The 16,295-nt window shown below is 40.0% G+C and overlaps 1 protein-coding gene across 18 annotated transcripts in view; it reads right to left on the bottom strand.

Annotated features, from left to right (window-relative positions):
- The window catches only part of FGGY (FGGY carbohydrate kinase domain containing), a 510,923-nt gene that overhangs the window by 135,783 nt on the left and 358,845 nt on the right, over positions 1 to 16,295 (bottom strand). For all 18 annotated transcript variants that reach the window (XM_069592908.1, XM_069592919.1, XM_069592895.1 and 15 more), the window contains one exon: positions 2,625 to 2,686. In XM_069592908.1, the coding sequence (XP_069449009.1) occupies positions 2,625 to 2,686 (62 nt within the window). The remainder of the gene's footprint in view (positions 1 to 2,624; positions 2,687 to 16,295) is intronic.

Below are 16,295 nucleotides of genomic sequence, written 5' to 3'. Positions count from 1 at the left end.
TTCATTTAATTTTCTCAACATCCTAATGAGGTGCTTACTATCATTTTCCTGTAGAGTGAAGTATGAAGGCACAATGAGGTTAAATAAGTAGTGAAGGTAACAAGCTTCTAAGGGCTGAAGCTGAGACAGGCAATTTGGCTCCAGAATCTATGATAATAACCTTCACCTTAGACTTTCTCCCTTTAGCCAGATACTAGCTACACTGATGGAACTTCTCTGATAATATTATAAAATACCTTACTTTTGTTAAAAAGCCCAACAACTAGCATTAATATTGTGAAATTAATTTGATAATTATTCTTCAAGCTTTTTTCAAAATAATTTTAGATTTACAGAAAAATTGCAAAAACAGTATGCAGACTTCCCTTATAGTCATCATCTAAGAAATTAACACAAATACTATAGTATTACTAATCTCTATACTTATTTGAATGTTGACAGTTTCCCCCCACTAATGGCCTTTTTCTGGCTAAGATCAAAACCAACCCATGATCTTATATTGTTTCCAGATGCGGTAGCATCTCAGTCTCTTCGGATCTGGGACAGTTCTCTAGTAATTCCTTAAATTTCATAATCTTTGAGGCATGTTTGCTAATAATTTTGTAGAATGTCCTTCAATTTGGGTTTGCATACTGTTTCCTCATGTTTACACTGAAGTGATGCATTTTCAGTTTAACATTACAAAAATGATGTTGTATTCTTCTCAGTGCATCATAAAATGAGGTCCGTGATGCTGATGTCTTATTGCCAGTACTGTTAGTCTTGATCACTTGGATAAGGTATTGCCTGCCAAATTTCTCCACTGTGAAGTTAAGATTTCTTCACTATTTTTCTTTTATTTTAATAAGTATCTTACAGTGAAATACTATGGGACTATGTAAATACCCTGTTTTTAAAATTTTTTTTATTTATTTTTTTATTGAAGGCTTTACAGACTTTTGTTGTTTTCTGTCAAACCTCAACATGAATCAGCCATAGGTATACATATATCTCCTTCCTTCTGAACCTCCCTGCCATCTCTTTCCCCATTCCACCCCTCTAGGCTGTTACAGAGCCCCTGTTTGAATACCCTGCTTTGTATCAGACTCTCACTCACTAATTTTATTTATTTACTTGAAATACAGTTGATTTACAATGTTGTGTTAGTTTCAGGCATATAGCACAGTGATTCAGTTACACATATACACATATTCCTTTCCACTATGGCTTATTATAGGATATTGAATGCTGTTCCTCGTGCTATGAGTAGGACCTTGTTTATATATATATAGTAGTTTGTATCTATTAACCAGACTCCTAATTGAATCCTTCCCCAACTTTCCTTTTTGGCAACCATGTGTGCTAGGTGTACACATTGCTATGAAGGTGTCATTACTTCTAAGCCATCTCAGCAGAGATCGCTAGAGAACAAATAAATATGTCACACCCACTCACACATGAATATATGTATCTATATTTATTTCTACTGAGATCCAGCAATATATACACTAAAAAGCCACAAGTTGATACTGATACTTCTGATTTCCATCCATTACTATACTGTTCATTCTAACCTTATTTTCTTGTCTATGGGAAATCTGGCTCTCATCATCTGCAAAAAAAAAAATCTATTTTTTCTGCTCAACTATAGTATATACATAAAGGATTTTCAGAATAGCTGACTGATACTATAAAAAAACCAAACTCATTAATAACAGTATATTATTTATGTAGTTATTTCTATATTTAGCCATAAAGCATACTCTCAAAATATTCTTTCTTGGAGTTACTTAGGTTAGTTTTTTTCCTTCTCAAATCTCTATTAGTATGATCATGTTATTATTAATACAATAGGTTTCTTTTTTTTTTTTTACTATTTGCATTTCACCCCCATCACACACATCTCTCCAAGTATCCATCCATCCATCCCCCTATTATTTATTTTCAGAGGGGCATGAAGTGTCATCATGATTCTAAGAGTCAGAGTCATATCAGAAGGCACACCAGAGGTGTGCTCTTCCCTCCTTCCACCCTGTTTCCATTCCCCCACTACTTCCATCGCATTCCTACCCACACGCCCCTATAGTTACTAACTTCATTCATTTCTGATTTAACTTTCGTATACTTCTTTTGCATAAATGACTAGATACACATATATTTTCTTTTATCACCTTGTTTCTACATAAAAAGAGTATACTGCAAAACTCCTTTATACTCTGCTTTCTTCCCTTAACAATATATTCTAGAAACCACTCCTATCGGTTACTATCCTATTTCATAGATGAAAAGACAGGCTTAGAGAAATCGAATAACTTACCCAAGGTCACACAGTTAATAAGCAGAAAAACTGTATTTGAATCCAAGAAATTCTGACTCCAAAATCCGTGCACCCTCTTCTACATCAGAGCATCTCAACCATGGTCACTAGAATATTCTATGGGGATCCCTAGATTCTTTGTGAGTTTTTGTAGGCTGTTTTGAAAATGAATACATGTATGTTCTGAATCATTCAGATGACTGTCTTATAACCAAGAACTGCCAGGCATTTTCATTGCTCACAGAATCTGAAAATCGTGCAGCCGTCTAAAATCAGTGCCATCAGTGCAGATGGGCGTGGAAAGTTGTAGGGAACAGAGACCCGTTACCTGGCTTTGGCCTTGGCTTGTAGTTCAGGGAAGGCAGCATGGCCCTGCACCATGTGGTCTATCTGAAAAACAAGAGAGAGGGGTCAGTTTTATAGCTTCTCTAGCTTATGTTTAACCCAGAAGAAGATATATTAAAATGTCTGTTTCTTTCAATTCCTTGTCTACAGAGGAGCCAAGAATGCTAAAAAGCTAACTCAGCAAGAGTGTCTCAGCTCTTTCAGAAATCTAGCTTTGTTTAACTAACTGCTGGCTTCTTGGATTTATAAAACAAAGAAGTTTAAAGAGAAGAACAGTAGGAAATGAAACTCCCATGGCTGAACTGGTGGCAGCAGGTAGTGTCAGATCTAGGAGTGAGGTTTGACAGAGGTGTGAGAAGGAGGTATAACTCAAGTAACTCAGGGTAAGTGTTTGGGATTGGGGAGGGGGACCTGGGTATTAAAAACACTGACTTCTGGGTTACATTATCTCCCCCTCCTCCTGTTACCCCATGCTATCACCCCAGGGCAATGCCAGACCTTGAATTATTCTCTGCATCTTACTAATGGAAAAGCTGAGTGAAAGAGACTGTGAGGAGGGAGTCCGAATTTTAAAAAGCACCAAAGAGTTGCCCCAGAGCTGTCAGGAGAACCTCTCCTGACTGAGAAGTTATCCTGTGGGAAAGTGAGGCAGAGCTTTCCAAGGACAGAAATGTCTGAGCTCTGCGGACAATGGTCTTCTCATTTGAAATTCCATGCCTAGGATTTATTCCTTAATCCACTTGGTCGCTCTAAACAAAATAATATGTGCTAAGTATCAGGAAGGGATGTGTTTCCCCATGCTGTGACTTTGCTTGCTAAAACACACCCAACACCCGGCTTGAGTTCCTGAACCTAATCTGTGTATTTTCTCAGTGTTTACATGAGTCTCCAAAACAACCATTCTGACCTATTTATTTTCATTCAAACTATGAACAGACCAGTTACTGTGGCCTCATGGAGATAGCCTCTGTGAGCATGCCTCCGGAGAGTCAGGACTGTGTAAAGAGAAAGCAGCTTTATTCTGGAGTTGCCTAGGCTGGGTCTGGGGTTCTGGCTCTGATAGGAACTAGCTGTGTGACTTTGTGCAAGTTATTTTACTGCTCTGAGCCTCAGTAAGCTCCTCTCCCCCTTTCCCCATCCTAGGATCCTTTTAAAACAGGGTTTCTAGGACACAGAGTGTGCTTACCATAGTGCCAACAACAGTATAAATGATATCACCTAAAATTTATTGACTCATTTACTATGTACCAATACTAAGCTAAGCATTTTACATACATTATCTCATTTATCCTTACAACACTTCTGTGAAGAAGATACTGTTATTCACCATGGAGGTGAAAAAACTAGAAGAGATTAAGTAACTTGCCTAGGGTCATAGGGAATAAGTGGCAGATTTAGGTTTCAAACCTGCTGCTGCTGCTGCTAAATTGCTTCAGTTGTGTCCGACTCTGTGCGTCCTCATAGATGACAGCCCACCAGGCTCCCCCGTCCCTGGGATTCTCCAGGCAAGAACACTGGAGTGGGTTGCCATTTCCTTCTCCAATGCATGAAAGTGAAAAGTGAAAGTTGCTCAGTTGTGTCCAACTCTTCGAGACCCCATGGACTGCAGCCCACCAGGTTCCTCTGCCCGTGGGACTCTCCAGGCAAGAGTACTGGAGTGGGGTGCCATCGCCTTCTCCGAGGTTTCAAACCTAGGTCTCTATTCAAAGTCTCCGGTCTTCAGCACTATGTCACATTGTCTCCTGAACTTCTAGGTATAAGGTGTTAAATTTCATTTGTATAGAGCTGCAAAAATGTTTTAAAATAACACCAAAGCAATTGGTCATTTCAATGGAAAGAAAGTCACTCAGGTTTTGAATGTTTACTTCCTGAAGGTTCAATTTTCGGTTACTGTAATGAGGCATAATCTGAGTCTTAAAGAGTTTGCATCTAGTAGGAACATTCAATGGCACCCCCACTCCAGTACTCTTGCCTGGAAAATTCCGAGGATGGAGGAGCCTGGTAGGCTGTAGTCCATGGGGTCTCGAAGAGTCAGACAGGACTGAGCGACTTCACTTTCACTTTTCACTTTCATGCATTGGAGAAGGAGATGGCGGCCCACTCCAGTGTTCTTGCCTGGAGAATCCCCGGGACAGGAGAGCCTGGTGGGCTGCCGTCTACACAGTTACACAGAGTCGGACACGAGTGAAGCGACTTAGCAGCAGCAGCAGGAACATCACAATGAATCCACTGGCATCAATAATGGATAATTAAAGCCATTACTTGATTTGATGCTAATTTCTATGGGAAGTGCTTTAGGAGGTCAGAGAAAGGGGATTTAGATGAGCTTCTCAGAGGAAGCACAGAACCTAGCATGTGAACCACGTGCATGAATGCAGTTATTTGGTATTTGCCAAGTGCCTACCTCAGCAGGTACTATGACTAGGTTCTGGGATAGAGTAGAAAAAAGAAACACGTATAATGCATAGTAGCAAAAGGCAAGAAGTAAAGAACAAGCAGTTTGGAGGAATAAAGGGTTGCAGGCAAGGGATGCCAGAAAGTAGGCTGTAATGAGCAGAGACATGAAGATGGAAAGAAAATCTGGTACAGACAGCAGGAGACTGGCCTAGCCTGGAGACTGGCAATTGTAGATGCTCAGTAAGTATCCAGTGAATAAACGTGGGGCGTGTGAACCATAATGGACCACATGCTCACAGAATACCATGTGCTTCTTGGGAACACTTACCACCCTTCATATCTGTATCTGTTTGTGTGGGGCACACATGGTCAGAGAGTAACTGTATACTAAATTAGAGAATAAATGAAGTGGTAAAAATACGGGGACATGAGGAGGGTGTGGACTGCCAGTGGTTCTTAAAAGTCAGATAAGTGACTTTAGTTTTACTGAATTATAGGCTGTTGGAAATCATTTTGATTTGTGAAGCAAAATAATGACAAGTTAAGGACAATTAACCTAGCAGGGTAGGCACAACAGGGTAGGAAACACAGACAGGATTCAGAGGCCGACGTTGGGAATACAAGGCATGAATATCCCCTGCCTTTGCTCTATTGTAGCATTTATCAAGTTAATCAAGTTCTTCTCAATTATTAGTTTATATGTCTATCTCTTACCTTACCCTCTGAGCGCTTTTAAATCAAAAGCCTGGTAATTTCCCATTCTTCAGTGCCTACAATAATGCCTGGCATCTCGAATGGATGAATGAGATACATTTTGAAGGAAATAAAACAAACTCGAAAGAAAGTGAAGTTGCTTAGTCATGTTGCTTTGCAACCCCATGGACTGTAGCCTATCAGGCTCCTCTGTCCATGGGATTTTCTAGGCAAGAGTATTACAGTGGGTTGTCATTTCCTTCTTCAGGTGATCTTCCCAACCCAGGGATCGAACTCAGGTCTCCCACATTGCAGGCAGACACTTTGCTGTCTGAGCCACCAAACTTAGTGACTGAATCGTTACAGAATATAAGAAAATCAGAGTGAAAAGATGCTTTGGACTTTTGGGTCTAAGTAAAGGAAATGTGGTCATTGTAATCACGTCTTTTTATTTTCTATATTTATGATGCTTTGGGATCTGGGGCCCTGGTAACCCTGGAGAGACGTTCCTTCCACAGTTAGCCAATTCCCAGGGATAGTGAAGGACTCACTGGCCTGTGTGCATTGTCTTTCACATGCAAAGTAACTGATCCAGAGGCCACCTCCTCACCAGCCCCTCTACGGGCCACTATGTTCCTGCTGTAATCACCCCAGAGTCAGGAACCAGACAACTCGGGACAACCCTAGCACTTCCTGTATGGCCCTGCATGGTGTGGGCAGCCCTGTCTTTCTGAGAACAGGGAATAACAAGTTCTCCTTTTAATGGCAATTGTCTCCTGATCTGTGGGCTTCCGGGGCTTTCCAGGTGGTACTAGTGGAAAAGAACCCACCTGCAGGAGACATAAGAGATTCAGGTTCGATCCCTGGGATGGGAAGATCTCCTGGAGGAGGGTATGGCAACCCACTCCAGGATTCTTGCATGGAGAATCCCATGAGCAGAGGAAACTGGCCAGCTACTACATAGTTGCAAAGACCAACTGAAGCGATTGAGCATGCGCACGCACGCAGTGCGGGCTTCATCATACCTAAATAATAATAAAATCTATATTTAAAAACAGCAGCTGAAACATGGGCCTTGGGAAAAGGCCCAACTCATGGTCTATACTTATATCCTCTGCTATCTAAGTTACTTGACCTCATAGAGCCTCTTCTCTTGGACCTCTAGAATGCGGATAGTAAAATTAGCTTTGTAGGGAAGGTTGTGGTGAGTGATATAGAGATGGTTTTCAGATCATAACACCTATTAGTAAAAAGAAGGAGGTACCACCCAAACCGTAAAAATGGCTGGAAGAACAGGATTTAAAAGGTCACCTGCGGTTCGTTTTTCCACAGCATCTGATGGTAAAGGTCCACCCTGATTAATAAACAAGGAGCCAGTTTGCCAGATAACTGAGCACTCATTTCAAAAGTCTGGAGTGCCTGTTCCAAGGGTTGATCTTTTGACATTATGTTCTATTCTCTAGCATTTAGCACAGTATAGAAGATCACAGAGCCCCATTAGTGGTTATTTGTTTCCCAATGAAATAACCAGTTTTACCACAATAACTATATTTGCCAAGTGGTTGCCATAGAGATATATAGACAGAACTACCCTAACTCTATGAGTCTTTTCTTGTTTCTTCCGTCTTCTCAGATTTCAGCTCTGAGAGCTGGCAGCTGTAGGAGTAGGCAGAAAAGACTACGAACTATTTGGAGAGGTAGGAAGCTTACACTGGCTGGGTCACTGGAGTCACATCTTCAGGATGGCTTTCAGGTCAGGATCAAGAGGAAAAAGGCCATCTTACAATACACAAGTAGAATATTTGTTTCCTTTTTGCATTTCCTTATAAAGGTGGAATATAGGAAAAATAGAAATGCAATACAATAGAAAACAGAGATCATACATGTGTAGTATGAGGTGGCATCTGGCCCACAGATGTACTTTATTTGGGATATATAATGTTTTTAAAAATGAGCCAATGTTTTAAAATTGAGAGATGTCGCTTTCAGTCTAGATTTTGGTTTCTCTTGAAGAAGTGGTGAATATAAAACACTGGGTCACCCAGATTCCCCATGGTAAGAGTCAGCTGGAGCTGAGTGGGGACTGATCCCCTCAGCCAGGCCTGCACCCTCCACTTTGTGAGAGGCGCCACCACTCAATTTAACATCATGATGGCTCTAATGCTTTACTCGGAATAGAGATTTATTTCTCTACGCCCATCTCTCAGTCAAAGGAGGGAAAATGGAATTCAGCCCAAGAGTACTGTAAGCTGAAAAGAGAAACTGTTCTGGAGAAGTAAAAAATATCTCTTTGCCTGGTCTGTTTGTTCATTTATGCTATCTGTCTGACTTTAAGCATTGGAGTTTTTGACGGCAGAATGAGCACAGTCAAGGACTCTTGAGATCTGAGCTCTGCTCTGGCTCAGGGCATGACCTTGGACAAGACCATTTCTAATTTTCTCTCTAAAACATTTAATAAGTTAATATGACAAGTAGGCAAGAGCTTGTAAAATTACAGGGAACTGCACCATTTGAGATATCAAAACTGTTGGCAAAGAGTTTATAGGCAAGCAAAAGAAAAATTTTAAATGTAAGAATTTTAGGTTCCATAATTGTTTTTGCTAAGTCAAAGCTGTCTTATTGCATGATGGGCTTTTCTCTATTAAAAACAGCTTTATGTATTAACCTTGAGACTGTCTTTTTCCTTCTTTACAGACAGGAATCAATTAGGCTCAGGTTCATCACTTGGGACAACTGTCTTTTTTCCATTTGTATTTACCTGTAATGTCACTTTTTCATCTAAGCTATTTCAACCCTTTTGGAAAAAGGTTATTTATTTCTTTATTTACTTATTTAGTTTTGACTGTGCTAGGTCTTCATTGCTGTGTGGAACTTTGTCTATCTGTGGTGAGCAGAGGCTACTCATTAGTTGCAGTGGGAGGGCTTCTCACTATGGAGCCTTTTCTTGTTGTGAAGAGTGGGCTTTAGGGCTTGTGGGCTTCAGTAGTTGGGGCTCCTGGGCTCTAGAGCCCAGGGTCAATCAATAGCTGTGGCACACAGGCTTAGTTGCTCTGTGGCCTGTGAGATCTTCCCAGATCAGGGATGTCTGATTTGGGACCCATGTTTTCTAAATTCACAAATGGACTCTTTACCACTGAGTCATCCAGAAAGTCCACTATTTCAACTCTTTATTTAACTAATATTAGCTCAAGGCAAAAATGTTTTGCCTGATTTTTCCCAGCTTTGAAATTCTCATGAAAATCTAATGAAAGAATAAAGCCCACTTAAAAAAATTTTTTTTTGATTGTGAGTTTCAACACTGAACAGTTCCTGGGAACAACAAACATTCCTGAAAGAAAATATAAATGGGCATCCCAATATTTGAATATAGTCCTAGCCTGGACATGGAACAACAGACTGGTTCCAAATAGGAAAAGGAGTATGTCAAGGCTGTATATTGTCACCCTGCTTATTTAACTTATATGCAGAGTACATCATGAGAAATGCTGGGCTAGAGGAAGCACAAGCTGGAATCAAGATTGCTGGGAGAAACATCAATAACCTCAGATATGCAGATAACACCACCCTTATGGCAGAAAGTGAAGTAGAACTAAAGAGCCTCTTGATGAAAGTGCAAGAGGAGAGTGAGAAATGTTGAGCTTAAAGCTCAACATTCAGAAAAACTAAGATCATGGCATCAGGTCCCATCACTTCATGGCAAACAGATGGGGAAACAATTTTTCTGGGCTCCAAAATCACTGCAGATGGTGATTGCAGCCATGAAATTAAAAGACGCTTGCTCCTTGGAAGGAAAGTTATGACCAACCTAGATAGCATATTCAAAAGCAGAGACGTTACTTTGCCAACAAAGGTCTGTCTAGCCAAGGCTATGGTTTTGCCAGTGGTCATGTATGGATGTGAGAGTTGGACTGTGAAGAAGGCTGAGCACCGAAGAATTGATGCGTTTGAACTGTGGTGTTGGAGAAGACTCTTGAAAGTCCCTTGGACTGCAAGGAGATCCAACCAGTCCATCCTAAAGGAGATCAGTCCTGGGTGTTCATTGGAAGGACTGAGGTTGAAGCTAAAACTCCAATACTTTGGCCACCTCATGTGAAGAGCTGACTCGTTTGAAAAGACCCTGATGCTGGGAAAGATTGAAGGCAGGAGGAGAAGGGGATAACAGAGGATGAGATGGTTGGATGGCATCACTGACACAATGGACATGGGTTTGGGTGGACTCCGGGTGTTGGTGATGGACAGGGAGGTCTGGCGTGCTGCGGTTCATGGGGTTGCAAAGAGTCAAACACGACTGAGCGACTGAACTGAACTGAACTGATAAGAAGGTTTTTTATAGATGCAATGAATATTAGGGTTTCCCTTGTGACTCATATGGTAAAGAGTCTGCCTGCAATGCAAGAAACTCGAGTTTGATCCTGGGGTCAGGAAGATCTTCTGGAGAAGGAAATGTCAACCCACTCCAGGATTCTTGCCTGGAAAATCTCATGGACGGAGGACCCTGATGGGCTACACCCCATGGGGTCTCAAAGAGTTGGGCATGACTGAGTGACTAACACACACACCCACACACACCCAACCACACACACACCCACTCTGTTTTGGTCATAGTCAATAAGCACAGGGGATTCTTTCTGTTCACATGCAGATTTTCTTTTTCACATGGAGATTATATTCTATTGAGATATAGAGTCAACAAATATATATAATAATTAAAGATTGTGATTAGTTCTTTGAAGGAAATAGATAAACCACTGTAATAAAAACACTGGTTTGGGGAGTTCCCTGGTGGTTCAGGGTTAGGACTTGGCGCTTTCACTGCTGTGGCCCCAGGTTCAATTCCTGGTTGCGGAACTAAGATCCTGCAAGCTGTGAAGACAGGTCAAAAATTAAAGAGAGAGAGAGAAAAAAAGAGGAACACTGATTTCAGATAGAGGAGTCAGTAAAGATGGAGAGATCTAAAGGTGAAATTTTAGCAAAGATATGAACAAGAAATAAGAACCAATAATTTCCAGTAGAGAGAATGACAATAACAAAGATTCTATTGCAGGAAAGAGCTTCATGTGTCCTAGGAACTGATAGGCGTCCAAAAGAGCAAAGAAGCAGAAAAGCTGTATGAAATGAAGATAAAGAGGTAGGAAGTGGGGCAGATCAAGCAGGCCATCTCAAAGGCTTTAGATTTTACTCTAAGTACAATCAGAGGACATAGAAGGCTTTTTTTAAATTGAAGTATAACTGATTTACAGTATTGTGTTAGTGTCAGGTATATAGCAAAGTGATTGTTATTTTTTCTAATTACATCCCACCATAGGTTATTATATATACAGGACTTCCCTGTAGCTTAGATGGTAAAGAATCTGCCTGCAATGTAGGAGACCTGGGTTTGATTCCTGAGTTGGGAAGATCCTCTGGAGAAGGGAATGGCAACCCACTTCAGTATTGTTGTCTGGAGAATCCCATGGACAGAGGAGCCCGGCGGGCTATAGTCTGTGGTCTAAGAGTCAGACAGGACTGAGCAACTAACATTATTACTATCAATTTATTATATGACATTGGATATAGTATCCTGTACTGTACAGTGTATCTTTGCTGCTTATCTATTTTATATAGTAGTTTTTATCTGTTAATCCCATATTGCTAATTTATCCTCTCCCTACCTTGCTAGCAATAAATTTGTCTTCTATATCTGTGAGTCTGTTTCTATTTTGTATATAGATTGATCTGTGTTATTTTTTTAGATTCTACATAGAAGTGACATGATATAGTATTTATTTTTCTCTTCTGACTTACTTCACTTAGTATAATATTTTCTAGGTTCCTCCATATTGCTGCAAATGGTGGTATTTCATTATATTTATAGCTGAGTAATATTCCATTGTAAATACACACCACATCTTCTTAATCCAATCATCTATTGATGGGCATTTGTGTGGTTCCCGACAGTAAAGCGTCTGGGGGAGGCCCAGTTTCAATCCCTGGCTTGGGAAGATTCCCTGGAGAAGGAAATGGCAACCCACTACAATATTCCTGCCTGGAAAATCCCATGGATGGAGGAGCCTGGTAGGCTACAGTCCATGGGGTCGCAAAGAGTTGGACATGACTGAGCGACTTCACTTTTGCTTTCACTTTCATGCCTTAGCTATTATAAGTAGTGGTGTTATGAGCACTGGGGTCCATGTATCTTTCCAAATTAGAATTTTATTTTTATTTTCACATGGTAGCTCTATCTTTAGCTTTTTAAGAAACTTCCATACTGTTTTCCATAGTGGCTGCACCAAGTTACACTCTCACCAACATTGTAGGAGACTTCCCTTTTCTCCATACCCCTTCTATCATTTATTACTTGTAGATTTTTTTATGATTGCCATTCTGACCACAATGAAATTAGACCACTCCCCCACACCATAAACAAAAATAAACTTGAAATAGTGAAAAAACCTAAATGTAAGACATGACACCATAGAAATTCTTGAAGAGAACATAAATATTCTTTGAAATAAATTGTAGCAATATATTTTCTTAGATCAGTCTCTCAAGGCACAATAAATTAAAGCAAAACTAAATAATAGGACCCAATCAAACTGAAAAGCTTCTGCACAGCAAAGGAAACCATCAACAAAATGAAGAGACAACTTATAGAATGGGAAAAAATATTTGCAAATGATGAGACCAACAAGGAAGTGTATCTAAATTATACAAACAGCCCATACAACCATAAATAAACAACTCAATCAAAAAAATGGGCAGAAGACCTAAATAGGCATTTTTCCAAAGAAGACCATACAGATGACATGCAGATGCCCACAGAAGGGTTTTAATCAGGAAAGAGATGTAATCTTGTTTGCTTTAAAAGAAATCATTTAGGAGTTCTACTTCTTAAGTTGACTAGATAGCTCATATTATGCAAACAATTATAAATAACAATATAACAATTATAAATGCTTATCAATTACATTAAATGATTCTCTGAAGATATTAGAAAGTTACCAAACCAGGTAGAAACTGAAGAGGAATAGACACATGGGAGGAAAAAACAGCATTATACGTGTTTCTTGATTTTATAGATTTTTGCCAGAGAGCAGACCTCAATCAGTGCCATTTAGGACAGCTAATAATCAGATAGAAATACACAGTCCTCCTAGCTAAGAAATGAGAGGTTAGAGCTCAAGGCAACCATAACAAATAGAAAGTCAGAGATAAGGGAGATATCAGAAAGGAGACAGACATTAAAAGGGAGTTCAACACTATGACTATAAATGTTACCTTGGTCTCTGGATGATCTATGAATTACATAATATGCAGCCTAACTAAGGCTTAAAGAACTCAACAAAGATTTCAGTAGGTGCCCATTATAGGAGAGAAAAAACTCAGAGTTTGCATTCAGCCATTAAAGTACTTGCTTAAAAAAAAGTACTCTTCAGAGAAACAAGTATAAGCCAGTGTCACTATATTACATCAATTAAAAAATTCAAGATATGAGTCAAAACTACCAGACACATGAAGAAACAGGAAAATGTAATCCTTACTTAAGAGAAAGGCCATTTAATGGACAATAGCCTTGAGATAACATAGATGTTAAAATTAAAAGGCAAGAATTTTAAACCCAGGAGTTTAACAATACTCAAGGATATAAAAGGATAACATTCTCATAACTAATAAACAGATAAGAAATGGCAAAGAAATGGAAACAATTATAACAAAAAGTAGAAATTCTAATATTGATAAATATAATACCTGAAATAAATATTTAGCGGATAGGCCTGATAGCTGATTGGAAATTGCAGACAGAAGAGACAATGAACTTGATAACAGACCAATAGAGAGTGTCTAATTGAGAGAGAAGAAGAGAAAGACAGAGAGAAAAACTAGGGGGAGGTAAAAACCACAGAATCCCTCAGGTGGGGCTATGAGACAATAGCCAAAGGTCTTCAACATGTATAATGGAGTCACAGTATGAGGAATAAGAGCAGATAGGTAGAAAAGATATGTACATATGTAAATGCTAAAGATTTCTCAAACTTGGTTCAGTTCAGTCGCTCAGTTGTGTCCGACTCTTTGCGACCCCATGGACTGCAGCACGCCAGGCCTCCCTGTCCATCACCATCTCCCAGAGTTCACTCAGACTCATGTCCATTGAGTTGGTGATGCCATCCAGCCATCTCTTCCTTTGTCGTTCCCTTCTCCTCCTGCCCCCAATCCCTCCCAGCATCAGAGTCTTTTCCAATGAGTCAACTCTTCGCATGAGGTGGCCAAAGTACTGGAGTTTCAGCTTTAGCATCATTCCTTCCAAAGAAATCCCAGGACTGATCTCCTTTAGAATGGACTGGTTGGATCTCCTTGCAGTCCAAGGGACTCTCAAGAGTCTTCTCCAACACCACAGTTCAAACGCACCAATTCTTCAGCGCTCATCTTTCTTCACCGGAGAAGGCAATGGCACCCCACTCCAGTGCTCTTGCCTGGCAAATCCCATGGACAGAGGAGCCTGGTGGGCTGCAGTCCATGGGGTCGCTAGGAGTAGGACACAACTGAGTGACTTCACTTTCACTTTTCACTTTCATGCATTGGAGAAGGAAATGGCAACCCACTCCAGTGTTCTTGCCTGGAGAATCCCAGGGACGGGGGAGCCCGGTGGGCTGCTGTCTATGGGGTCGCACAGAGTCGGATACGACTGAAGCAACTTAGCAGCAGGAGCAGCAGCATCTTTCTTCACAGTCCAACTCTCACATCCATACCTGACTACTGGGAAAACCATCGGCTTGACTAGACAGAACTTTGCTGGCAAAGTAATGTCTCTGCTTTTGAATATGTTGTCTACGTTGGTCATAACTTCTTCCAAGGAGTAAGCATCTTTTAATTTCATGGCTGCAGTCACCATTTGCAGTGATTTTGGAGCCCAAAAAATAAAGTCTGACACTTTTTCCACTGTTTCCCCATCTATTTCCCATGAAGTGATGGGACCAGATGCCATGATCTTCGTTTTCTGAATGTTGAGATTTAAGCCAACTTTTTCACTCTCCTCTTTCACTTTCATCAAGAGGTTTTTTATTTCCTCTTCACTTTCTGCCAAAAGGGTGGTGTCATCTGCATATCTGAGGTTATTGATATTTCTCTCCGCAATCTTGATTCCAGCTTGTGCTTCTTCCAGCCCATGGTAAAAGACAGCAATTTACACATTCAAGAAGTATAGCAAATCTTGGAGAAGGACAAATTCCTCAAACCTCACATATGTGCACACCATCATAAAAACTAAGATCAGGAGGGAAATCTTAAAAGTAGCTAGAGAAAAAGGATATAATGTATGAAGGGGAAGAACAAAATACATGATGGTTGACTTTTTGTAAGAAACAATGGTGCCAGAATGCAATATATTGACATATTTAACTGGTGAAAGGAAGAAACAAGAAGAAAACTACGAAGGTATTTTTGTTGTTGTTTCAGCAATAGACCTGTAAGAACCAAAGGAATGCTAAAGAGAGTTCCTCAGAGTGAAGGGAAATACTGATGGAAGCTAAATTTTTTCATAAAGAAATTAAAAATAAATGATGGAAATTATAACTATGTAGGTAAACACAAAAGATTATGTTTTGTTTCTCAGAATTTCTTTGAAATACATCTGACTGTTATGGACTAAATGGTATCCTTTAAAAATTCAGATGTTGAAGTCCAACCCCCAATAAGACTGTGTTTAGAGATGGAGACATTATGGAGGTAATTAAAGTTAAATGAGGTCATAAGGGTGGGGCTCTAATCTAATAGTATTGTTGTCCTTATAAGAAGAGGGAGGGACACCAGAGCTTGCTCTCTAAGTCATACACCTAGCAAAAGCCATGTGAGGGATACAGTGAAAATACAGCCGTTGTGCAGGCCAGTAAAAGAGTTCTCACCAGAAACCAAACTTGCCAGCATAAAGAGCACCCTGATACAAAAGTGTAAGAAAGTAAATGTCTACTGTTTAAGCCACCGCGTCTGTGCATTTTGTTATGGCATTCCAAGCAGACTGGGTTAACGTGAACAGTACAACAACTACAGTTCTGTTGAGTATACAGCTTTGTAGATACCACACAACTACAACATAAAGAGCTGGGGCAACTAGTAAATGGAACTATAGAGCTGAATGCTTTTTGAATTTTACACGAAGTTACACAGTATGCAGTCTAAGTAGACTGAAAAGTTTAGAATGTTTACTATAATTCCTAAAAAAGGCATTTAAAAAGAATGGAAAAATGCCTACAAACCAGTAGAAAAATGAAACCTTCAAAACTGGAAAATATTCAGTCTAATAAAGGACAAAAATGAGAGATGGAGAGAGCAAAAAACAAAAGTGACCACAGAAAGCAGAGTAAAATAGAAGGCTAAATCTGAGTATATCCATCTTTACATTAAATGCTGATAGCTTAAACACGCCAAGAAAAACCAGAGGTTATAAAACAAGACAGGAAAGCAAGACCTAATTACATGCTGTGTACAAACGATGTGCCTTACATGGTCCAGAACTCAGACAATGGTGGTTTGGCCGGTGGTGCTGGGAGTGAAGGTAAAGAAAAACAGCCAGATTGGTGATATACATTTT

This window comes from Ovis canadensis, chromosome 1 (assembly GCF_042477335.2).
Source record: "Ovis canadensis isolate MfBH-ARS-UI-01 breed Bighorn chromosome 1, ARS-UI_OviCan_v2, whole genome shotgun sequence".
Lineage (NCBI taxonomy): Eukaryota > Metazoa > Chordata > Mammalia > Artiodactyla > Bovidae > Ovis > Ovis canadensis.
Note: the sequence above shows the minus strand (reverse complement) of the source record. Positions and strands in the feature narration are given on the sequence as shown.